A 26088-nucleotide genomic window follows, 5' to 3' on the forward strand; every position below is an offset into this window, starting at 1 on the left:
AAAATGAAATATTGAAGGTTAAAAGAAAAATGTAATTTTAGTGCATCAAAACAAACTACAAAAAACAGTGAAGGATATAATTGTTATATAATTATTGTTCTGACCATTGAAAACTATAGAGGAGAGAGAAAAAGAACAATAAACAACCAATAAAAACTGTGCAAACTGGTGGGGCCAGTAACTGAACATCAGCAATATACAGGTCCAGGACCAGAGATACCTGCAGAAGGTACAGGGAGAAGAGAGAGGACAGAGAGCGAGAGCACAAATTACAAGAGACAGAGAAGGCACAACGTTAGTGACATTCAATGGTGGCATAACAGCTACTTATTTTTCTGACAATTGGCTATTGATTAATCAACTAATTATTTACATTTTACTTGATAAAGTGTATAAGCCCCTAAATGCATAAAAAAGATGAATGCAGCACAATAAAAGGTAAATTTCTTCCTCTAAAATGAAGTAAAACTATTAACTTGGATGAAAATAAAACATTCAAATAAAATACAAGAACCCGATGATACATCTCGCCTACACTCCACAGAGGAAGATTCACAGATTGAACAACCACATAACTTGAAGTCAGTTTGTGTGGTTATTTGCTGTCTATTTTATATAAACTTTTATTTATTTGTGTTGTGTTTCATTTGTTCCCTTTGCATATTTCTACTGTCATTTTTCTGTCTTTGGTATTGTTTCATTTCTTTTTAGATTTTTTTTTATCTTGTGACTTTTTGCAGTCCTTTATTGTCATTTGTTTGATTTTCCAACACAAAGGTTAACAGCCCCTCTGTGGTTCTTTGGTCAAGGGGCTCCCTGACATCATGGGCCCCAGGGCTTGTGCAAAGTAGACCTATTCTGTAATCTATCCATGAAAGGGAGTAATACCAAGTCAGCAGCAGATCTTCCGAGAGGAAGTATCATTAACATTACTCCACCTGCACTTTGGGCTCTTTTGATTGCTGGGACAACAGTTCATGCAGTAAATGGGACTGCAATACAATTAGCTTTAATTTAAAATTTTCATTAAAGTAATTTAAAGCAAATTGAGTACTGGGTAGCACAGTGGATCAATGGTTAGCACTATTACCTCACAGGAAGAAAGCATAGGAGTGAGTGTGTGCGTTATGGTTCATCTACAGTGGGTACGGAAAGTATTCAGACCCCTTTAAATTTTTCACTCTGTGTCATTGCAGCCATTTGCCAAAATCAAAAAAGTTCATTTTATTTCTCATTAATGTACACTCAGCACCCCATCTTGACAGAAAAAAACAGAAATGTAGAAATTTTTGCAAATTTATTAAAAAAGAAAAACTGAAATATCACATGGTCATAAGTATTCAGACCCTTTGCAGTGACACTCATATTTAACTCACATGCTGTCCATTTCTTCTGATCCTTCTTGAGATGGTTCTGCTCCTTCATTGGAGTCCAGCTGTGTTTAATTAAATTGATTGGACTTGATTAGGAAAGGCACACACCTGTCTATATAAGACCTTACAACTCACAGTGCATGTCAGAGCAAATGAGAGTCATGAAGTCAAAGGAACTGCCCAAGGAGCTCAGAGACAGAATTGTGGCAAGGCACAGATCTGGCCAAGGTTACAAAAGAATTTCTGCAGCACTCAAGGTTCCTAAGAGAACAGTGGCCTCCATAATCCTCAAATGGAAAAAGTTTGGGACGACCTGAACTATTCCTAGACCTGGCCGTCCAGCCAAACTGAGCAATCGTGGGAGAAGAGCCTTGGTGAGAGAGGTAAAGAAGAACCCAAAGATCACTGTGGCTGAGCTCCAGAGATGCAGTAGGGAGATGGGAGAAAGTTCCACAAAGTCAACTATCACTGCAGCCCTCCACCAGTCGGGGCTTTATGGCAGAGTGGCCCGACGGAAGCCTCTCCTCAGCGCAAGACACATGAAAGCCCGCATAGAGTTTGCCAAGAAACACATGAAGGACTCCCAGACTATGAGAAATAAGATTCTCTGGTCTGATGAGACCAAGATTGAACTTTTTGGCGTTAATTCTAAGCGGTATGTGTGGAGAAAACCAGGCACTGCTCATCACCTGCCCAATACAATCCCTACCGTGAAACATGGTGGTGGGAGCATCATGTTGTGGGGGTGTTTTTCAACTGCAGGGACAGGACGACTGGTTGCAATTGAAGGAAAGATGAATGCGGCCAAGTACCGAGATATCCTGGAAGAAAACCTCTTCCAAGAGTGCTCAGGACCTCAGACTGGGCCGAAGGTTCACCTTTCAACAGGACAATGACCCTAAGCACACAGCTAAAATAACAAAGCAGTGGCTTCGGAACAACTCTGTGACCGTTCTTGACTGGCCCAGCCAGAGCCCTGACCTAAACCCAATTGAGCATCTCTGGAGAGACCTGAAAATGGCTGTCCACCAACGTTCACCATCCAACCTGCCAGAACTGGAGAGGATCTGCAAGGAAGAATGGCAGAGGATCCCCAAATCCAGGTGTGAAAAACTTGTTGCATCATTCCCAAGAAGACTCATGGCTGTACTAGCTCAAAAGGGTGCTTCTACTCAATACTGAGCACAGCGTCTGAATACTTATGACCATGTGATATTTCAGTTTTTCTTTTTTAATAAATTTGCAAAAATTTCTACATTTCTGTTTTTTTCTGTCAAGATGGGGTGCTGAGTGTACATTTATGAGAAATAAAATGAACTTTTTTGATTTTGGCAAATGGCTGCAATGACACAAAGAGTGAAAAATTTAAAGGGGTCTGAATACTTTCCGTACCCACTGTATATGTGACCCCTATGATGGACTGGTGGACTGGTAAGTAGGGGCAAAACATATAAGTGCAATTTGTGGTATTTGTAGTAAGAAGCTGCGAATTTATCCATATTTATCAGTCTTAGGATAATAACTAAGCTGTTTACTCACCACTCACTGGTGGTGAGGTGGATCCACTGTTGGAGGAGGAAGCTGCATAGACTTGGCAGACCTAGACGTATTGTGAGGGATTATTGGGAACATTTGACCAAACCTTGTCAGTAAAGTCTTCAACTCCCACTGCCGGGTGAGCTTTGACCAGATCCTGAGGAAGGATGGGGACATTGAGTCCGATTGGACTGGGTTCTCCACCTCCATCGTTGATGCAGCCGCTCGGAGCTGTGGTCACAAGGTCCTGGTGCCTGTCGTGGCGGCAACCCCTGAACACGGTGGTGGAAGTGAGGGATGATGTAAAGCCGAAGGAGTCCTGTTGAGACTGGCTAGCTCACGAGACCCCTGCGGCAGCTGGTACTGGTAGGCAAAGCATGCTGCGTCACAGGTGGTGGTGGAGGCAAAAACTCAGGTCTCGGAGGAGTTCGGTGAGGCCATAGAGGATATCGGGCCATATCGGTCGGCCTCAAGGAAATTCTGGCAAACTAGTGGGGAGCTGTTGACCTCAACTGGGGACGTTGTTGGACAGTGGAAGGAAAGGTGAAGCTCTCAAATTACCGGTCAGTCTACATTCCTACTCTGACCTATGGTCATGAGCTTTGGGTCATGACTGAAAAGACGAGAGCTCGAAGACAAATGACCTTCTTCCACAGCGGTGGCTTGGTGCTCCTTTAAATAGGGTGAGGAGCTCGGTCAGCTGAGGCTCTGTTCCAGATTCCCCCTCCCTGGGGAGGTGTTCCAGGCATTTCTCACTGGGAGGAGGCCCTGGGAAGGACCCAGGACACACTGGAGGGACTCTCTCTCAGCTGGCCTGGGAATGCCTCACTATTCCACCAAAAGTGCTAGAGGAACTGACTAGGGAGAAGGAAGTCTGAGCATCTCTGCTTAGGCCCCTGCCCCCACGATCCATCCCCGGAAAAAGCAAAAGAAAATGGATGAATAATGATTGAACTGCTTCAAATTTGTCATATTTATAATGTATACCTTATTCATGTTTGAATCCAACTAATACTTGAAACTGGAAAACATGCATTCAGTCACTTTATAAATGGGTTATTGTGTTAAGTTAGTTAAGTAAATATATTTATTTCTAAGGTTCTAAGGATTGGGGTACTGACAAAGTTTTCTTACTCTATAAAGAAACATACATGGCAACCATAGTGCTATTTATTATAATGGTGGCAAGTCAAACTCAAAACACTTCTATGATCATGCTGACCGCTATAGCCTTTCGTATAGTGGTACTCTGTTACAATAAAACTACAATGAAAGCACGAAAGCATCAGTTAAATTGAACTATTTATTTACATTTTTTTCTCCACTTAAGCAAATCACAAGTACTGATAACTAAATTGTTTTAAACATATATACTGTAAAATAACCAGCTATTTGGCAACAAAAAGGATATTTTACAGTTACAACACTCACAGAAACCAAAGTTAATGGAAAAAAACAATTACATTCCCTCCCCCAACTGTTTTGTTGTGATCTGGAGGAACTGAGCCTTTAATGCATTCTGATGATATGACACTGAAGGTATAAAGCATTTCTTGATGTCCCAACTTTCCTCAACTAATGCTGTTGGTGAAAAGATGCAAAGAACATATAAATGCACTAAGCAGCAGTTTTATATCAAGCTGATGGTCAGTCCCAGACTGTAGCAGGTTGGCAGGTACAAGTTTACTGCATAGTAAATCATGCGATGAGCAACAGTATGTGCTGATTTCGAGTTGGCCAGTAAAAGACGTCAGAGTACCTTAAATTGTCAAACAGGTGGAGACTGTCCGTTATGAAAAACAAATTTTACAAACTACTCTGTCAGTGTATCTGTAATCAACTGAGTGCAAAACTATCAGTGTGTTGTTCTGTTACTCCAATACTCAAGATAAAAGAAAAAAAACAAAAACAAACAAACTATAAATTACCTAATTACTAAAAATACAAGGGGAAAAATACATCTGATTTAAGACAGTTCAGTCCAGCACAGGGGAAATGAGAGTTTATGCCAAAACAGAGTCAGGACAACATGGACAACAGACAGGGCAACATTAACTGTAGAGTTTGTGTGCATGTAGTGATGACAAGAATGCTTACAAATTGATTTTTGGATTTTTATCACTTATGGAATCACACTCATAGCTGAGCTCTAAGCAGAGCTCTAAGCACACTAAAAAAAAAAACCTAGCGAGATCAAAATCTGAACAATTTATCTGGACCACTCAAAACCACTTTATTTAAAAGGTCAATCTGAAAGTAAGAATCAAGTGAAACTTTACTTACAGACTAACAGTAAATTAATGAGGTCAAAGTTAAATGATAAAATGGTCCGATAAAGTATAATGAATTTTGATGAGCAATTTGGGTCATAAATTTAATGTTCACCTTCACAGAGTAATAATGTACTTGTATACATTTTTACAGGACACAGAAAGTAACCACAGAAAATATTTTACTCAGAGAAACATAAAAACATTCTCAATAAGTCACCAAATAACCCACTGATTAAATCTTGAATTCATTGGAAACCTAAAAGCTCTATGTTCTGTTGAAGTAAACCAGATAATGGTTTTCATTTTACAATAGTTTGTCATTCTCATATTAAAAGCTTGTAGATTTCAGCTTGAAACAAAAGTAAATAAAAAAAATCCATTTAAAATCTGTACAATTTAACATCTTTACACAAATAACATTACTTTCACAGCAGTCCCGTGTCAAAACAGGTATTTTCGACAAGAGTCTGATCCACACCGGCACTCCACTCGAATCCTCTTCTTTGGAGAGCTGGGGAGGCCTGCTAGACTGAAACTGGAATCCATTTTGGTGCTTTCTGTGTCAACAGGATCAACTGGAAACAAAAAGAATTGTGTTTAAAAGGTCTCAGCTAAAAGTCTCTCAATTGATAAAGTGCAATCTAACTTTGCATGACCCACCCGACCTTTCACAAATAAACTGACCCATATATACAGATGCTAACAAAATGGTGAACAAGATTGGATTAAGAGAGAATAACATCTTGATAGGGAATTTTTTTGTTTTTCCAGCAATAGTAAATGGAGATGATGAAAAGTTCCAAATAGAGAAGCATTTGCACAATACAATTGCAGTGTTTAAAAAAAATTACACACTGAAGTATATTTACAGTGCATTTATGGACACTAATATGTTATTCCATGAAAAAAAAACAAAAAAAAAAACAACCAACCACCTTCAAGTGAGAAAGTATAGTCAAAATAACAATACCCGACTGCACTGCCCAAAGCAATTAGAATGTTTGCTAACCCCGGGCCCAGGGGTGGACAAAAACTGTATTTGGGCTGTATTTCCAAATGTATTACGAACGATCGTCAGACAAATTTGAATAAAGTCCGACAAACTACATATCATTTGAAAGCAGTCTCACGATTCAAATGGTATAAAGCAACTTAGGATTGACTTATCACAGCGTCTACAGTTTCTTAATGTTTAAGAGTACAAATGCTGGAAAAAACGCTACTTCTTACCTTTACTGATGTCTACAGATCCACACATGTACTGAAACAGCAAGTGTTGTATATCATTTTTTTCATTGGAATCCAGGGAACATAATGCATCCATGTTTTTAGTCCAAAAAACATATTATCCCTAAGTAAATCCATAAAACCATCATCATCCTCATGAAAAGTTTTAATCTCGTTCGTTTTTTTTCCCACTACAAACGGTACAGCAACATATATCAGACTTCTGTAACTCACATGAGCCCCCAATAAAACTTGTTTGTTACGTTTTACAGTGTAAGTCAGTACAAAAAGCAATGGGAGTCACAACTCTCAACAAAACCCACCCAGAGGGAGAGAACAACTTCTAATGACAGTAAAATCAGCCAGCCGCATTGTTTGTCAATGACGACTGACATATGTTGTAGCCAATGAAAAACCCTTTCCAACGATGTGGATGTGTGTGCTGTGGGCGAAGGGGAGGGGGGATACACACCCCCACTGTAGGTCTTCCTGACAACGCTGGGCATGCTGCGGGCTCAGCTACGGGTGGAAGGGGAGTCATATTTCATATTTTACAGTGTGAAATAATAAACTGGAAAGCTTTTCTGTTCCAATGACACCAAGGTCAAATCACAATACAAATCATCTCAAGGCACTTTACAAAAACAAAAAACCCAAGAAATCCCTTAGGAGCAAGCACTTGGCGACAGTGGAGAGGAAAAATTCCGTTTACCGGAAGAAAAAACCTCCAGTAGAACCGGGCATGAGGGCTAAAATCCAATGTGTAGACCATGAACCGAAAAGGTCCTGCAGAGCCCTAGTGCTGCATTCCAGTGTCCCAGAAACACATCTCCCCAGCCTGATTGGATGTCAAATAGTCCATAATCCATGACGTCAGGGAAGGGGCCACCCCTATAATACATAGAAGCTTGTCTCTCAGTATGGGAGGCCATAGATTGTTCAAAGCACTGGAGAAGTCCTAGAACATAATCCTGACATACGAACTAGGCACATTCAAATAGACATATGCAGGGAGTAGCGTGTACGGCACCACATCTTCCACTCCCATGTGTTTCTTTGATAGGCAAACCGAAGGGGATCAAGATCCTCCTCAACCTGCAGCCTCATGCGAGGGACAAGGAGCTGCTCCAAGGTCTTCATCATATGGGATGTCAAAGCCATCGGTCTATAGTCATTCGGCTCTACCGGCTCACCTGTTTTACGCACCGGTATTAGACAAGAAGTCTTCCACAGCACCAGGACTTTTTCTAACCAAAGACTGATAGTAAAGAGCCTCTGAAGAGGGATAGCAAGTTGTCCTGCACAGTCCTTCAGAAGCCTTGGACACATTCCATCTGGTCCTGCTGCCTTCCCTGAACAAACCCTCCTGAGCTCAGCTCCAACCTCTTCCGTTGACAGGAGGAGCTCTTCAGATTGTAACAGAGGGATGGTGGAGTACTGGGAGTACTGTGTCTCTACAGAAATTAATGTAGTCAGGGATGATGTTGATTCTCCTGACCAACTCAGTGTCCATTTCCTGCTCCTCCAGCAGTACATCCTAGTTTCTGCACTCAAAGCAGTCTCTCAATGAATCCCTTGCCTCTAGTGACCATTTCCTGAAAGACTGGGTGGTAACAGGAAGCTTCTGAACACAGGGTGTGTATGTGGGCTGAAGATAGACCATGTTGTGATCAGATCTACCCAGTGGTAGAAGAGCTAAAACCCTGTAAGTTTCTTTCACATTAGCATACAACAGATCTAATGTCCTTTCTCCACACGTTGGACTGTCCAAAATCAGTCAGGCAGGAGGACAGAGAGACATGATTGAGGGTGCAGAGGGAAGTGGGGGCTTTTTTTTCTCTTGTTTTTTTATTTTGCCTGGTTCAAGTGGGTTTATTTTAAATTAAGTAATTGTTTATTTAGATTTGAATGAAGAAACAGGTCATGTTTAATTGATTTAGCATCTCTGGCCAGAGACTTTTATACTACCTCCGTTTTTCCTTTCATTCAACTTGTAGTTAGGTTTTGCCTGTTTTAAATTATTAAATTATTTTGGCTCCTTCAGGAAACCAGAAAAATTATCATATTTTTAAAAAATTTCATGAGCGGTATGATGGCCTACATTTTCTAAATTTCAACACAGTCAAAATTACCTGCGTAAGACATGTTTTAAAAACACTTACTATATGGAACATTATTCAGTCCCGGTGGCATGAACTTTTTCCTCTTATTCAACTACAATACCGATAAGGTGCCAATAGTTATCAGCCATTCATCACAAGGCCTTTCTATCATGGTCATCATCCATCTAGAAACATATTCACCTCAAGCACATTTTTTATGGAACAGTAAGTACATATTGTTTAAACACAAACCATTCCTAGATTATTGGTTTCCAAACAGCATCATAGTCAATCAGTTGTCCAATTGGAACGGTACAGTTTCCATTAAGAATCACAAGAATTACTACACAACATTCCTGTACAACCTAGATATTATCTAAAAGTATTTGATGTAATTCTTTGTGGTATATGCATATTATTTAAACAACAATTAAGACTCAATCATCAAATAACTATTGTCTTGTCTTACTCCCTTCGCCTTCTCTGTATGGAAAAGCTGCTTTTCCTCACATCTACGGTCTTATCTGATCTCTAGTTCAAGATGATTACCTAATAGGAGTGAGTGGTAGAGTGAGAGAACTTTTCTTTACTACTTACTCGATTGCACTGCATCATTCTCTGACAGTCTACAGAGGGTTGTCAATATACTTGGGTGGCCTGGCAAAGTATATGTGTGGGAAACCCTGTTCTCGCATATTACTAAATTGAATGATTTTACAGTTGTTCTCACTTCATTTTTCTTTATTTTGTTAAAATAAAGCAGGAACAGCAGAAGGCAGTGGTGCGTTGCTAATTAAAAAAATTAAATGAATAAAAATTAAAATAACATAACTGATCATTGGGAATGTTGGCACACATGTTGGCACATGTGCAACCTATTATTGCAGGAGCCGAGCGGTCAACCTGACTTGCTGCTCCTGTCTCCCACTCATTGACTAGACACAGAAAGAGTAGTCTCTATGGTCCTATCTTGTCCTGAGAAAGGAGCTGAAGTTTGTCCAAAAAGTCACTTTTTTTTGCTAATTGCTTTTTTCGAACAATAGTTGGTAAAAATGTCTTAAAAGTCACTAAATCTAGCGAGAAAGTCACCAAGGAGAAGAAGACAGAAGAAGAACAAGAGGACAACTGAGAGATGGTGGGCCAATGTTGGCACTTGAGGAGTGGAGGGCAGCAACCTCAACTTTACTTCATTCCAAGTTACTTCCAAGTTCATTATCTTGCTGATGGTGCAGTTCAGCCTCTCTGCATAAACACTTGTCTCAAAAAGAAAATAGTCAGTCAGGGGAGAATAACTCCATGGTACAGTTCACACATCCGCACCTTAAAGCAGGCATCTCAAATGCTGGAAAGTAAGTGGCATTTCACAAACTTAGAAGAATTTTACGTAGGCTGGGAAAAAAGCCCAATAACATATAAACCAAAGCTATCTATAAAGCTAGTGCTGCATGCTATTAATATGACTTCATGAATTTCTTCACCAACAAAAACACAATTTTTGGAGATAAATTTCATCATGCTCATGATGCTTCCTCTAGCTACCACAGATTAATCTTCTACTACAGTAGCTCTTGAATCATCTGTAAGACCTCAGTTATGTTTAGACTCCTTCTTTCCTATAGATCTTCCTAAACTAACTTCAGCATTTGCTTCATCTAAGCCATCAACATGTCTCTTCGACCTCATCCTGACTAGGCTGCCCCTCTGTGATCCGAGTAAAGCTGGTTCCCTGCTGCCAGGAATGGGATTCTGGGCAGAGGGGCTGGGTACAAGTCTTGGGACCAGTCCAGAAGCTGGATCCTGGAAGGAGGCCATGTTCTGCCTCCTTTGGACACCCCTGTTCTCTCTCCCTTTCTTTGTCAGCTCAACACAAACACGTAGGGCATTGGGGGGGGAAATGGATGGAGGAGGGTTGATGGGCAGCACTGCCCTACGGTGGTTCTGCCCTCTTGAATGTCTGTCCTACAATTTTAAATGCATATTAAACATAGGGGGCATAAAGAGGAGTGTGGCAGATATCCACTGTCAGCCAGCAGTAGGAGATGCATGTCAGGGGTGCCTCTTCATTTTAACTGCACCTTAAGGTCATCATGCACCTCACACTCAGCTCACCACAAACAATATACAACAATACATGGCATTTCCAACACAACAAGCACAAATTTTTGAGCAGGGAAGCGGGTTGGGGAGCAGCTTTTCTTGCTCTGGGAGCAGGGGATCGGTGGTCTCTCTTTGGGGTGCTGTTGGCCCTGGCTTGGTGGCCGGTTCTCCCTGGACTGGAGTGAGCCCTGGGGCCCTTGGGCTGGGGGCCTGCTGTGGCCAAGATTGTGGGCAGGGCTCTGTGGCCTGTTGGTCCTGCTCCCTGCAGTCCTGGACTGTGATTAATCACGATTAATCGCAAATTTAAAATATTAGTATTTACCTGTACATGTGTTAAAATAAAGAAATGCATGACAAACTAGTTTAAGGAAAAAGATCCAAACTTCCACCTGGAAGTATTTTATAACAAAACTTGCCGTTCAGCAGACCAGGCGTCGTGTCTTCTGCCATCATATTAAGTAGCGTAGCGTTCACTATAACTTACCCTTCTCACACAATGATATACACTGTATGCACAATTATTAGGCAAGTTGCATTTTTGACGATTAGATTTATTATTTAACAACAGTGCTCTTGGTCAAATCAAAATGTTTATAAGCTTCAAACCTGAATATTTAAAGAAGTGAATGTGAGGATTTGGGTTTTGTACAAGAATATCTGTGTGCACAATTATTATGCAACTATTAGTGTGCAGAATTATTACGCAACTCAAAGAAAAACAAAAATTTTCCCATCTCACTTTTTCATTTTCATCTGTTAATGTGAGAATAATAAAGAAACAAACTTTAAAAATAAGCATTTTTATCATTTTAAAAAAATAAATCAGTGATCAATATAGCCACCCTTCTTTTCAGTAACTCTCAAAAGTCTTCCATCCATTGACTCTGTCAGCTTCTTGATTTCTTGACCATCAACTTTTTGTGCAGCAGCAACCACAGCCTCCCAGACAGCGTTCAGAGAGGTAAAATCTCACGTTTAAGAAAGGCCCATAAGTTCTCAATGGGGTTTAGGTCAGGTGAGGAAGGAGGTCTTGTCATTATTCTTTCATCTTTAAGGCCTTTACTGACTAGCCATGCAGCGGAGTACTTCGATGCATGAGATGGAGTATTGTCCTGCATAAAAATCATGGTCTTCTTGAAAGATGCAGACTTTTTCCTGTACCACTGTTTGAAGAGAATTTCTTCTAGAAACTGACAGTAGGTTTGGGAGTTCAGTTTGAGTCCATCTTCCACCCAAAAAGGTCCAACAAGCTCATCTTTAATAATTCCAGCCCATACCAGTACCAAAATGTTTGATGGTTCTGTGGTTACGTCCTAATATCTTGGCAATTTCAAGAGTGCTGCATCCCTCTGAAAGATTTTTAATAATTTTTGACTTTTCGGAGTCTGTTAAATCCCTTTTCTGGCCCATTTTCCCTCAGGAAAAGAAGCTGCCTGATAATTGTGCACACCAGATATAGAGTGTTGGTCTCCTAGGGCCACACCCTCCCTCAATACACAAATGCACATCACCTTGTATGTTGAAATCCAATAGGCAGTCAAGTTTACAGTGGGTACGGAAAGTGTTCAGACCCCTTTAAATTTTTCACTCTTTGTGTCATTGCAGCCATTTGCCAAAATCAAAAAAGTTCATTTTATTTCTCATTAATGTACACTCAGCACCCCATCTTGACAGAAAAAAACAGAAATGTAGAAATTTTTGCAAATTTATTAAAAAAGAAAAACTGAAATATCACATGGTCATAAATATTCAGACCCTTTGCAGTGACACTCATATTTAACTCACATGCTGTCCATTTCTTCTGATCCTCCTTGAGATGGTTCTGCGGCTTCATTGGAGTCCAGCTGTGTTTAATTAAACTGATTGGACTTGATTAGGAAAGGCACACACCTGTCTATATAAGACCTTACAGCTCACAGTGCATGTCAGAGCAAATGAGAGTCATGAGGTCGAAGGAACTGCCCAAGGAGCTCAGAGACAGAATTGTGGAAAGGCACAGATCTGGCCAAGGTTACAAAAGAATTTCTGCAGCACTCAAGGTTCCTAAGAGCACAGTGGCCTCCATAATCCTCAAATGCAAAAAGTTTGGGACGACCTGAACTCTTCCTAGACCTGGCCGTCCAGCCAAACTGAGCAATCGTGGGAGAAGAGCCTTGGTGAGAGAGGTAAAGAAGAACCCAAAGATCACTGTGGCTGAGCTCCAGAGATGCAGTAGGGAGATGGGAGAAAGTTCCACAAAGTCAACTATCACTGCAGCCCTCCACCAGTCGGGGCTTTATGGCAGAGGGGCCCGACGGAAGCCTCTCCTCAGTGCAAGACACATGAAAGCCTGCATAGAGTTTGCCAAAAGACACATGAAAAACTCCCAGACCATGAGAAATAAGATTCTCTGGTCTGATGAGACCAAGATTGAACTTTTTGGCGTTAATTCTAAGCGGTATGTGTGGAGAAAACCAGGCACTGCTCATCACCTGTCCAATTCAATCCCTACAGTGAAACATGGTGGTGGGAGCATCATGTTATGGGGGTGTTTTTCAGCTGCAGGGACAGGACGACTGGTTGCAATTGAAGGAAAGATGAATGCGGCCAAGTACAGAGATATCCTGGAAGAAAACCTCTTCCAGAGTGCTCAGGACCTCAGACTGGGCCGAAGGTTCACTTTTCAACAGGACAATGACCCTAAGCACACAGCTAAAATAACAAAGGAGTGGCTTCGGAACAACTCTGTGACCGTTCTTGACTGGCCCAGCCAGAGCCCTGACCTAAACCCAATTGAGCATCTCTGGAGAGACCTGAAAATGGCTGTCCACCAACGTTCACCATCCAACCTGACAGAACTGGAGAGGATCTACAAGGAAGAATGGCAGAGGATCCCCAAATCCAGGTGTGAAAAACTTGTTGCATCATTCCCAAGAAGACTCATGGCTGCACTAGCTCAAAAGGGTGCTTCTACTCAATACTGAGCACAGGGTCTGAATACTTATGACCATGTGATATTTCAGTTTTTCTTTTTTAATAAATTTGCAAAAATTTCTACATTTCTGTTTTTTTCTGTCAAGATGGGGTGCTGAGTGTACATTAATGAGAAATAAAATGAACTTTTTTGATTTTGGCAAATGCCTGCAATGACACAAAGAGTGAAAAATTTAAAGGGGTCTGAATACTTTCCGTACCCACTGTATATAGCTTGGAGTTGGAAAATTTGCATTAAAATGACAATATGGTCAAAATACTCACTTGCCTAATAATTGTGCACAAAGTGTATATCCATTCATGCTGCAATGACGGCAAGAAGCTGAACCTCAAACGATTAATTTGCATTAAAAAAAAATAAACACGTTAAATGTAATTTTGAGATTAATTGCATGCGTTAACATGTTAACGTTGACAGCCCAGAAAGACACACAACCTTATTTTTCCATCTGACATTAAACACTGACTAAACCTTTTCTGTTTTAGGTCAGTTAGAATTACCAAAAATTATTTCTATTTGCTAAATGCCAGAAAGAGAATTTTTTAATTACTTTCTTCTTCTATCTTCTATTATGATTCAGTTAAATCACATGGGTTCAGGACAGATGGAACTACAATTCATCAATTCGATTCAAATCTGTGTGTGCGAGTTATCACAAGTTCAAGGTTTGTTGGCGAGCCAAAAAACGTACGTCAACTTGTTGGCAGCGTCAAAGGAAAACTGTGAAAGTTAGCAAAAAAATTTGGATAACTTTTGCAGCCCCACGTCTAGGTGATACTGACCAAGAATTAGCTCAATCGGTCAAAAAGTTTGAAAAAGAACAAGGTGAGCAAAAATGGCGAATTCAATTACCTTTAGTTTAAATCCCAAATGGCGGACTTCCTGTTGATGGTACGATGTTGACATGGTAAGCTTTTTTGCTTGCCTCGAAAAAAAAGAAGAGGTGTGCCATGTTTGGTGAGTGTGCAATGAAAAAAATGTCGATCGGCCTCCCATAGGCCCAAGGTATTTCGAATACAGGGGTGCTGAAGAGCCTTGTTTTGAGATCGTGTATGAAACCTTTAAAAAACAAAATTTTCACGCGGTTCTGAATTGTGTGCAAATTTTCGTGAGTTTTTGAATATGTTTAGGGGGTTAAATTTGAGGTCGTTATGGAAGAAGAATAATAAGAATATTCCTAGTGATTTCCAGGTCCACGTCCACCTGTCAATCATGAGATATACATTTTTGGAAAGGTCTAACACAGCCCCTCGTCCTGGTGGGGTGTGGGTCAGTCCCCTATGCTACCTGGGGGGACCTGTAGCAGTTTTGCACTCCTGGTTCATTGAGCGATTATAATAGGCCCTTGCCTTCACTTTCAGTGGGCTCAGGCCTAATAAACGGATAAAGGCACCCAGTCAATAACATATAAATAGCATAAATAATATATCAACAATTACTATTAAAAAGTCTAATGGCTGTGGGGACAAAGGATCTCCTCAACCTCTCAGTTCTGCAACTTCACCTCCAGCTGACTATCTCCAATCAACCAAACTCCATGGGACTACCCTGCAGCGGCCAGACGGACTGTGAGGATTTTATTCATTAATTCATCTAGTTTCTCTGATCAGCCTCTTTAAAAAGACGAGGCTTTGGATCATTGGGAGAGTCAGCTGGCTTCATATGACCAATGTAATTTAAAAAGACAAGGTCACAGACTCAAACTGGTCAAAAGACAGACAAAAACTGGTCAAAAACAGCAAAGCAGGTACCACACCAGGTACCCAGGTCAGCTGGTTGTGGAGCACAACAGTATTTATAGTTTTAGTCTTGTGAAAACAGAAGTGGTTGGTTGATGGGAACTTTGAAGGTCAGCAGTCAAAATCGGAACGAGTGGCAGTGGTTGGCTGCCTGGTTTATACAACGTAGACGGCGTAAGTTAGTTCACAGTTGGGCGGGGTTTAACTGGCAGTTGAGCAGAACGGATATGATTGGGTGGGGGCGGGGCATGAGTAGAACAGGAATTAAATTATGTCAGGGCTACTGGTATTAATAAAGGGGTAATTAGTGGTGATCAATTAGTATAAGTGAGTCAGGTGTTAAATGGGACTGTTACGAAAGGATTGTGAGTCAAACGCCAATGATCAGCAGAAAGATTTTGCCTCCCGACTCATTCGTGACCTGATGCCATACTGTTCATGCTCTTGCCGATCAATTATGCTTAACTTCCGTCCCATTCCCGTTCAACTTCCACGCTTCTCAACCCGTTCTCGCTCTACTGGCGCTCTCTACAGGTTGGGAGAAGTTTTTGAGCAGGTTCCAAGACACCACCCAACCATTCCACTCTTGCCAATTCAAGCAATCAAAGCTGCCCTGTTCCTGATTAGATCCTGACCAAAGTTGCTTCATTCCCATCCCCTCTTGGGAATGTCCAAAATTTCAAGGTTGGGAGCAGAGCAGGGGCCTGTGGAATGTGGGTACCCATCTTTATTAGACCTGGTCAATTTCACTTTAGAAACGTGCTATGTATCACAGGGTTGCAAGATTACAGTAATCAACTGTATGCTTACAGACAGCTGTGGCTCACTAGATAAAGCAGATTGATCCCTTCCAACCCTCAGGTTGAAACCAGAGGGTTGGTGGTTTGATCCTCGGCTTCACTGTCCACAGCACTGTTAAAAGTCACCAACAATCTCTTAGCCTCAGCAAAAGGACTCATATCTGTACATGTCCTGCTCAAACTTAGTGCTGCATTGACCACAGCATCTTATTACAACAAACTAGTGTGAATGTGGAGGCGCATAATGCAGTGTGCAGGATTAACGTCCTCACTTCTGATCTTACCGCATGAGCATTTGCTAGATATGCCTCGTATGTTTTTTTTTTTTGCTTGTTTGCATCATCCACTACTACTTCCTCGACTGAAAATGTTCAGCTACTGAATGTAAATGACCAATAAAGTTTCAACATACAAACTGCCTCAAATGTAAATGCACAATGTAACACAATTTCCATGTACAATTTGGATATGTTTACACTTATTTTTTCAGTGTTTATACACTGATTATAGTATATTTGTATTGTGTATACTCTGATTAACTTGACTGTCACTTTTTCTTTTTACCTGTTATGCATCAGCCTCCTCTCTGACAAACTTACTGTATACCTTGGAAAAACCACTGCATTAAAATGTAGATGTAGATATTTAATAATAATTTATGACATAATGCCATTATGTGTGAAGTTGTAAGCCAATGTAACCATTTCTTTTTTGTTGTCTGTGTAAAAATAATGTTAAGAGAGAATAAAACACACTAATTGAACCTAGTTTTACTTCCAGTGAAGAACTCAGGCTGAAATCAAACTTGAGCTGTTAGTGTGACAACTCTATACTTTGTACCTTCACCATCCTCCCTGACAATCAGCTGTATGCTGCTGTTTCTTAGAAATTACACAAAGGGACATAGTGTTTACTATTTTAGTAAATTATGGTGTTGTCCTTTTTTAAATAAATGTTTGACTAGACACATGAAACCCGGTGTAACACATAAATATTTATCTGGCATGGTACCTGCATGTTTGCGCATCCACAAACAGGTTAATAGCTTTTAATACACCCGGTGGCAGAGAGAGGGACTCCATGCTGGATTTAAAAAAAAAAAAAAAAATCGGAATCAGAAAAAATCTGAATTGCAGGTCACACTGAAAAATCAGTAATCGGAATAAGTCAAAAAAAAAAAAAAAAAAACCAATCAGTGCATCTCTAATAATTTTATTGTGATTTGGCAACATGCAAATAATTTGAATTTAACTGATACAGCAATACAAATTAATTGGCCTTGACATTCCAAAACTTTTGAAGGGGACGGTATATACCGATATCTTGGTGCGAAAAAGTATGCAAACCCTTTGGAACTACCTGGTTGTTTGCAATGAATGATCATAAAATGTGACTGATCTTCTAGGTTGGAGGTATAGACAACACAAATAATTATAATCTTGCATCATTATCAACAATTATCAAACTCATCTGAAAAAACAAAAACACAGGGATGACTCAAGGCATCACATTTCTACCACTTCTCTCTGGCCGATTAGTTTAAATATACTACATATACAATGGACTTTTCCCAAACCATCAAAAAATATATGGTTAGACATTGAACAAATAATTTTATCAATTCACAAATACCGTATTTTCTGGGCTATAAAAAAAAAAAAATAAGTTGCTTCGGTGTATAAGTTGCATTTCTAATTATGCAAATTATAGTCTAAATTAGCCTATGAAGAATATAGGCTAGGCATAATAAGCAGAAGTGCATTACGATATTCATTCATCCGTGTCAAGTAACCTTAAAGAACTGCGCCAACGTCAGGTGGGAGGAGATAAAGCAGCGAGTCCACCACATCTCTCAGGTTGCCTGAATGCAAACCAAAAGTTTGCAGCTGGAACAAAGTTATTACCTGCAGCGTGAAACCCGTAGTATAGCTCCTTCTTTTGGGTGGCATTTTCACTTGTGTTACACTAGGAGTTGTAGTTTGGTGTGAACTTTTTCGGCAGTACAATACTATTTTCAATTAAGTCAAAAGTGCCACGAGTGCCATCCAACGCTACTGACCACTCGACAAAATGACTGTAAATATACATAACTAATATAATAATGCGGAACCTATAAGTAACAAAAAAACATTTATCTTTCATAGAAGGGTAGAAAAGGCTATCACACAAGTTCACAACTTTCATAATAATAGCCTGGCCTCATTGACCCAACTTGTCCGGAAACATGGCATGCCAAATAAATGTTTTTTAGAATACCTACAAATGAAATCATCCATCTAATCAAAAGATGTACATGTGGAAAACTAAGCCACACATCTCCTATTCACTAAGTTAGTTAATATACATTCCTTAATTTAAAAAGAGAGAGAAAAAAAAAGCTTTCATGTTTTGCATTTGTTGCTAACAAAAGTTAGCTAACAATTGTCTAGGTTGGTATATGTTATGTTATAAGGATATTCTCACCTCTAGGAACAGGTGGTACAAATGGGCTAAAAGGGCTAAGCCCTCTGTACCTTTTATAATAAAGCTGAAAAAAATATTAAACCTTAAGTTTGTTTTTTTTTTTTTCCCCCCAGAACAGCAGCAGCACACACCGCTCACAAGCACACACAGCTCACAAGGAAAACAGGACAGGCTTCTTGTTTCACCAGAGAGCTTTGTAGTCTGCACAGCATTCAACAAGCATTGTTCATTACAACCATGAGACTTGACCTGGACTTGTGGCCAGAGAATTTAAGACTTTACTCGCGGTTGTGACCAGAGACTTGAGACTTGACTTGGACTTCCAAAAAAAATGACTTGAACATCGTATACCCATAGCTCCTAGGCGCTATGTTGTCTGGGGGTATATGCCCCTGGCAGGGTCTCCCAAGGCAAACAGGTCCTAGGTGACGGACCAGCCTAAGAGCGGTTCAGTGACCTCTTATGGAACGACAAACGAGGACCGTGACGTTGCCTGGCATGGCGAAGCCGGGGCCCCACCCTGAAGCCAGGCCTGGGGTTCGGGCCCGTAGGCGAGCGCCTGGTGGCTGGGTCTCCCCCCATGGGGCCCAGCCGGGCAAAGACCGAAAGAGCGATGTGGGGCCGCCCTTCTGTGGATCGACCACCCGCAGGAGGATCCATAAGGGGCCGGTGCATAGTGGATCGGGCAGTGGTCGAGGATGGGGACCTCGGCGACCCGATCCCTGGACGCTGAAACTGGCTCTAGGGACATGGAATGTCACCTCACTGGGGGGGAAGGAGCCTGAGCTTGTGCGGGAGGTCGAGCGGTACCGACTAGAGATAGTCGGGCTCACCTCCACGCACAGCCTGGGCTCTGGAACCCAGCTCCTTGAGGGGGGCTGGACTCTCTTCTACTCTGGAGTTGGTGTGGGCTTGCTCATAGCTCCCCAGCTCAGCCGCCACGTGTTGGAGTTTTCCCCCCAGAGTGAAAGGGTCGTTTCCCTGCGCCTTCGGGTCGGGGATAGGTTTCTCACTGTGGTTTCGGCCTATGGGCCGGACAACAGTGCAGAGTACCCGGCCTTTTTGGAGTCTCTCGGGGGGGTGCTGAAAGGTGCTCCTACCGGGGACTCCATAATTTTGTTTGGGGATTTCAACGCTCACGTGGGCAGCGACAGTGAAACCTGGAGGGGCGTAATTGGGAGGAACGGCCTCCCCGATACGAACCCGAGTGGTGTTCTGTTGCTGGACTTCAGTGCTAGTCACAGTTTGTCCATAACGAACACCATGTTCAAGCATAAGGGTGTCCATCAGTGCACATGGCACCAGGACACCCTAGGCCGGAGGTCAATGATTGACTTTGTGGTTGTGTCATCTGACCTTCGGCCGTATGTCTTGGATACTCGGGTGAAGAGAGGGGCAGAGCTGTCAACTGATCACCACCTGGTGGTGCTGCAGCCCAGGCGGTGACGGAGGCAAAAACTCGGGTATGGGAGGAGTTCGGTGAGACCATGGAGAAGGACTACCTGTCGGCCCCGAAGAAATTCTGGCAAACCGTCCGGCGCCTCAGGAGGGGAAAGAAGTGCTCTACCAACACTGTTTACAGTGGAAGTGGGGAGCTGCTGACCTCGACTGGGGATAATGTCGGACGGTGGAAGGAATACTTCGAGGATCTCCCCAATCCCGTCAACACGTCTTCCATACGGGGACAGGGGCTGGGGATTCGGAGGCTGATCCATCCATCACCCAAGCCGAAGTTACTGAGGTAGTTCAGCAGCTCCTCAGTGGCAAAGCACCGGGGGTGGATGAGATCCGTCCCGAGTACCTCAAGTCTCTGGATGTTGTTGGGCTGTCATGGCTGACACGCCTGTGCAACATCGCGTGGCGTTCGGGGACAGTACCCCTGGATTGGCAGACCGGGGTGGTAGTTCCTCTTTTTAAGAAGGGGGACCGGAGGGTGTGTTCCAACTACAGAGGGATCACACTCCTCAGCCTCCCGGGGAAGGTCTATGCCAGGGTGCTGGAGAGGAGGATCCGGCCGGTGGTCAAACAAGCTATCCGGTCTCTGTACAAACGGAGCAGGAGCTTGGTTCGCATTGCCAGTCTGACCTGTTCCCAGTACAAATTGGACTCTGGCAGGGCTGGCCTTTGTCACCGGTTCTGTTCATTACTTTTATCGACAGAATTTCTAGGCGCAGCCAGGGGCCAGAAGTAGTCCAGTTCGGGGACCACAGGATTTCATCTCTGCTTTTTGCAGATGGTGTTGTCCTGTTGGCTCCATCGAGCCAGGATCTCCAGCGTGCGCTGGGGCGGTTTGCAACCAAGTGTGAAGCGGCTGGGATGAGAATCAGCACCTCCAAGTCCGAGGCCATGGTACTCAACCGGAAAAAGGTAGCTTGCCATCTCCAGGCCAGGGGAGAGATCCTGCCTCAAGTGGAGGAGTTTAAGTATCTCGGGGTCTTGTTCACAAGTGAGGGAAGGACGCAACGCGAGATTGACAGACGGATCGGGGCATCGGCAGCAGTAATGCGGTCAGTGTACCGGTCCGTTGTGGTGAAGAATGAGCTGAGCCGGAAGGCGAAGCTCTCGATTTACCGGTCAATCTACGTTCCTACTCTCACCTACGGAAAGAACGAGATTGTGGATACAAGCGGCTGAAATGAGCTTCCTACGCAGGGTGGCCGGGCGCTCCCTTAGAGATAGGGTGAGGAGCTCGGTCACCCGGGAGGAGTAGAGCCGCTGCTCCTCCACATCAAAAGGAGTCAGTTGAGGTGGCTCGGGCATCTGTTTAGAATGCCTCCTGGGCGCCTCCCTGGGGAGGTGTTTCAGGCATGTCCCACCGGGAGGAGGCCCCGGGGAAGACCCAGGACACGCTGGAGGGACTATGTCTCCCGGCTGGCCTGGGAACGCCTTGGTGTCCCCCCGGAAGAGCTGGAGGAAGTGTCCAGGGAGAAGGAAGTCTGGGTATCCCTGATTCAGCTACTGCCCCCGCGACCCGGCCCCGGATAAGTGGAAGAAGATGGATGGATGGATGGATCGTATACCCAACAAGGAATTGTGGATTTGAAACATTTATCTGACAAAATTAGGAAACACGAATGTAGCGCAAGTCACATTGAAAACAGCATAAAGCTTTCAATGTTAAGTAAAGTTAACATTGCCTCTCATCCTGATGTGGGCCACTGCATTACAATATAGAGACACAACGATTAGAAAAAAAACAGGCTTTCACTTTCAGATTGTGGAAAGCATTCAATTTTATGAGGCACAGGAGCTAGGTCTGGCGGGTTACAATGAATCTCCGACTCCAACAAGGTGTTTTTTCTGGACCCTATTGACCAATTCTCACTTCTGGAGAGCCAGTTAGCTGATCATCTGTCTAATACACAGGTTGCCAAGTATGCGTCTAAGTGTAGCCAAAATAAGTTACTTGATTGTATGTTTTGTGTTTGTGGACGGAAACTGGCTGATGAGATTTCACACGCACCGTCAGTTGCTGCAAGCTGTCGAGGCAATCAATGTGGCATGCCATAATCAAAATTGCAACCATTTTAGTCACATGTGATCAAAACAAGTCAGTGTAACCTCTAAATATATCTGGTAGCACACGCGCGAATGCAAACTGTCATTGTGTGACCAATTTCCTTGAGAGAAGAGAAAGCTCTTCTGTGGGTCACTGATGTGTACCTCTAAGGAAAGAAAGGTTATTCACTGCTTTTTTTTTACTGCATGCGTCCTGTGATAGTGCGAAATCTCTGAAAAAGAGCTGAAATGAAGAGGACACTGATTTATTTATTTTTTGTCTGACAAATAATACCAAGACAACTTCAGCAGCTGTGCTGGATAGTGATTTGGTGGATGTTGAAGCTGATGTGGTTTGGAGTGAATTTTCAGCTCTGCAGACATGAAGCCAAAGTCAGAGTGGCAGTTACAATATTGTCAATAAAGGAAATATGTTAAATATACAGTACTGTCCAAAGGTTTTAGGCACTAAAAAGACACAGGGCAATGCTTTTAATATAAATTACATATATTATGTTTTCATTTATAAATTGACTTCATACCAAATGCAGTGAATGGAACAAAACCTAAATCTGATCAGCATTTGTAGCATTCCCCTTTGCCCTTAAACAAGCAGCAGTTCTCTTTGGTTTAACCTGCACACAGTTTCTCCTGGTACTTTGCACCACCTTGGAGAAGCTGCTGCAGTTCTGTAGATTCAGTCTGTCCGTGTCTTCTGTTGTTTCATTTGACCCCAAACTGACTCTTCACTGCCCAGATCAGGGCTCTGTGGACTTGTCCTGCACAATGAACCTGGGATCAATCAGACACCTGATGGTGTTATGTGATAAGAATCTAAAACATCTGAAGTGCCTAAAACTTCTGCAGAGTACTGTATATTTTAGTTATTGTGTTTAGTCTTGTGCTCCAAATTTTTTGATGGGTCTCCTAACTTTTCTAAGTTAATTCTACCATGTAAAAAAAGTTCATTTCTAGCTCTGGCATATATAAGTCAGTGTGTGATTGTCCTCAGATACATCACTGATGTTTCAATTGTAGAAAGATTTCTCTTTCTCTCCATTAGCGGACAGAACTGCAGTAGGACTCAAAAAAACTCCAGAGGGAGAAGCTCCAGCCATATAAACCAGAAAACAAATTGCACTGATATGTGATTGGGCAGCTGTACGTTTGTCTGGCTAACTGCCTTTTGCTTTTAAAACTAATACACTGGTATGGTCAAAAACAAATATAGTAGAGTGGTCTTAGGAGTATTTCCCCAGACATTGACACAGTAGTTCAGATATGGTAACACTAATGCACAGTACAGAGAATGTAATTTTTTCTGATTAAATATATATCTTCATTTGTCTGTAACCCCAATGCTCTTGGCTAGTTTGCCACACAAGTAATTTATGAGGTTTCCAGCTCAGTTTGTGGTCAAGAATAACCTCCAAAAACGTATTTTCAAACACTCTCTCGATTGTTACGTTTTCAACTACTAACTCAATATCTTATCATTTAAATTTAATGATAACCTATTTAAGTAAAACCAGCTTTTTATATTTATCTATTAACTACTTTAGTTAGGCACATATTTTCCAGACTGCAAGTCGCATCAGAGTATAAGTCACTTTTAGCAAAACAGCCACATGAGCCAAAGAACCCCCCCCCCCCAAAAAAAACATAAGTTGCTTCAGTGTATAGGTCACTAGGTCACATTTATAATTATAGTCTAAATTTGCCTATGAAGAATGTAGGCTAGCCATAACAACAAGCAGAAGTGCATTACAATATTCATTCATCCATGTCAAGTAACAAACAACATCAACATCAACATCTGGGTGTGGGTTAAAGCGAGGTGTCTTTTCAGGTTGTCTGAATGCTGACTCTCACTCCAAACTTTGTTTCAGCTGCATACTTTATTACCAGCAATTTGAAATCTGCAGTATAGCTCTTTCTTTTGGGCTGAAATTTCACTTGCGTTACACTGGGAGTTGTAGTTTAGCATAAACTAAACGTAAGCATTTTTACTTTTTCGGCAGCATAATATTATCTTCAATTGAGTCAAGAGTGCCATCTAACAATAGAGACTACTTTAAATTACTGTATATACACATATAGGTTGCTTTGCTATATAAGGCGCACAACAAACTGGAGGAGTAAAACAAAGTGTGACTGTTCCAGACAAAACGGCAGTTCTGCTTCACTCCAAAATCAATCTGTGGTCTTAAGAGTTAATCTAATGTTAACACAGCATTAGTTAACTTAGTGCAACATTTGACACAACTGAACATGTTCAGGGCACCAGTGCAAATAATTTTTTTAAATCACATCTCTGTATAGCTTAATTTGTAACATCACTTACAACTGTCAATAACTACAGCATAGAATTTATGTTATCAGTTAGTCTGCTAATCAAAATATGCCCACTAGATGTCAGTAGTATATAATGAGCTGTTAAAAGACACTTAAAAAAAAAACTTTTGGTGACATTATGTGACGTATTTTTCATCAACTGCCACTCTAAGAATGCTGATGATAAAAATAAAATTCTGAAATTTGTACCTTATAGCTGTTTGTGCCAAAGCTTCAGTGAAACAATGGTAAAATCTGGAGAATCAATGAGACTTACTTTGCATCTTGTAGTCAAAGGTGAGCTCTTCTCCTGCCCGAATAGCCCGTGTTGAAAATAAAGCAATTCTTGGGAGCCTCTCATCAATGTTGTCAATGAACACATTGAATACCTGCAGGTTGGGGTTACACTGCAAAGAAACCACGTTTGTGAAAATGTGAGAAATTGCTGGGAAACTGTAGCTTCCTTCAGAGTGCAGAAGGGGCCACACCACAGATAATGAAATTGACTTTAGGTTTGTTTTTACTAACTATTTACTAGCAATTTGTCAAATAAGCAGAACATAAACTTGCAGACATGCATCATTTAATCACTTGAGTAACCTTACTGCCTCTTCTTAATCCTCAGCCATGTGTTTTTTGCTTTTTGTGTTTCTCTAATCATTTCAAATTTGAAATGCCTTCTTTATGGCTGAACAATGATTTAAAATAATACAAATTGTAAACTGAGTGGGTATCTTTTTCCAACAACTACCAGGAGAGTTTGACAGCATGAAAAAAAATGTATCTGTGTGGGTATTCACCAGGTACTCTGGCTTTCTTCCACAGTTCAAAGACTGGTTAAGTTCAATTGTGCGGAGGAGGAGGTCACCCACATGTTTTCTGAGCTATATGTGTGGAGTCTGTTTGCAAATGCATATCCCAGATTGTTATAAGTATATGTGCTTGTGTGCACTGGCATGCAAGCCGGCAGCTGTCTTCATTTGTGCTGGGGTATAATCAGGGCTTCATACAGAGCTTAAATTATTGTAGTAACTTACTACTACCAAATAAAATTCAGTTTGTTATGGTTGAGCTTACTTCAAAGCAGCAACTTCAGTGCTCTGTCCAATATATTCAAGCACTAAGCCCAATACACAATCACTGTAGTTAGCTGTGTAAAATGGAGTAAAAAAGGCTGAAGTGTAAAAATACACCATAGGTCATGTTGATGAGTGTATACGGTGAGTAAAACATGACCTGTGAGTCTCATCATATGAGCAACAGTGGAAGGATGAATATTACATCATTCACATACCACAAAGACATTAACCAGTATACTGTTAAAGACTTCCAAGGTGTCTAAACAGTGAAAAAGAAAGTAGTAATAAACCTAACCGTTCCTTAATATTATCAATTTAAGAATTTTTATTTCAGGATATATTTGACAATAAGGAAATAAGGTTTAGTCATTAATAGTGTTTATCTTTGTTTTTTAAATATACACTGTATATTTTTAAAAAAAGATTATTACAAACACATTTATAAGTAACTAGATTGCTGGCTGCAGAAAAATAGCTTGAGCTAAAATGTGTTGCTGGCTGCTAAACAGCTAAAGCTGGTTTGAATTGCTAGACAGTGGGAACAGCCAGGAACCATAAAATATACTGATATAATTTTGTATGAAGAACTTCCA

At 41.5% G+C, this 26088-nt stretch overlaps 1 protein-coding gene across 2 annotated transcripts in view; it reads right to left on the reverse strand.

The window, feature by feature from the left end:
- Positions 1–173: 173 nt before the first annotated feature.
- The window catches only part of suv39h1b (SUV39H1 histone lysine methyltransferase b), a 31200-nt gene continuing 5285 nt past the window's right edge, over positions 174–26088 (reverse strand). The window contains exons 5-6 of one of the 2 annotated variants that reach the window (XM_026333027.1): positions 24694–24823; positions 174–220 (exon numbers count right to left, since the gene is read on the reverse strand). In XM_026333027.1, the coding sequence (XP_026188812.1) occupies positions 189–220; positions 24694–24823 (162 nt within the window). In that variant the 3' untranslated portion in view covers positions 174–188. Of the gene's footprint in view, positions 221–4198; positions 5758–24693; positions 24824–26088 lie in introns of those variants that run through there. The other variant, XM_026333026.1, reaches the window with a different exon arrangement.

Source organism: Mastacembelus armatus, chromosome 7, assembly GCF_900324485.2.
Source record: "Mastacembelus armatus chromosome 7, fMasArm1.2, whole genome shotgun sequence".
NCBI lineage: Eukaryota > Metazoa > Chordata > Actinopteri > Synbranchiformes > Mastacembelidae > Mastacembelus > Mastacembelus armatus.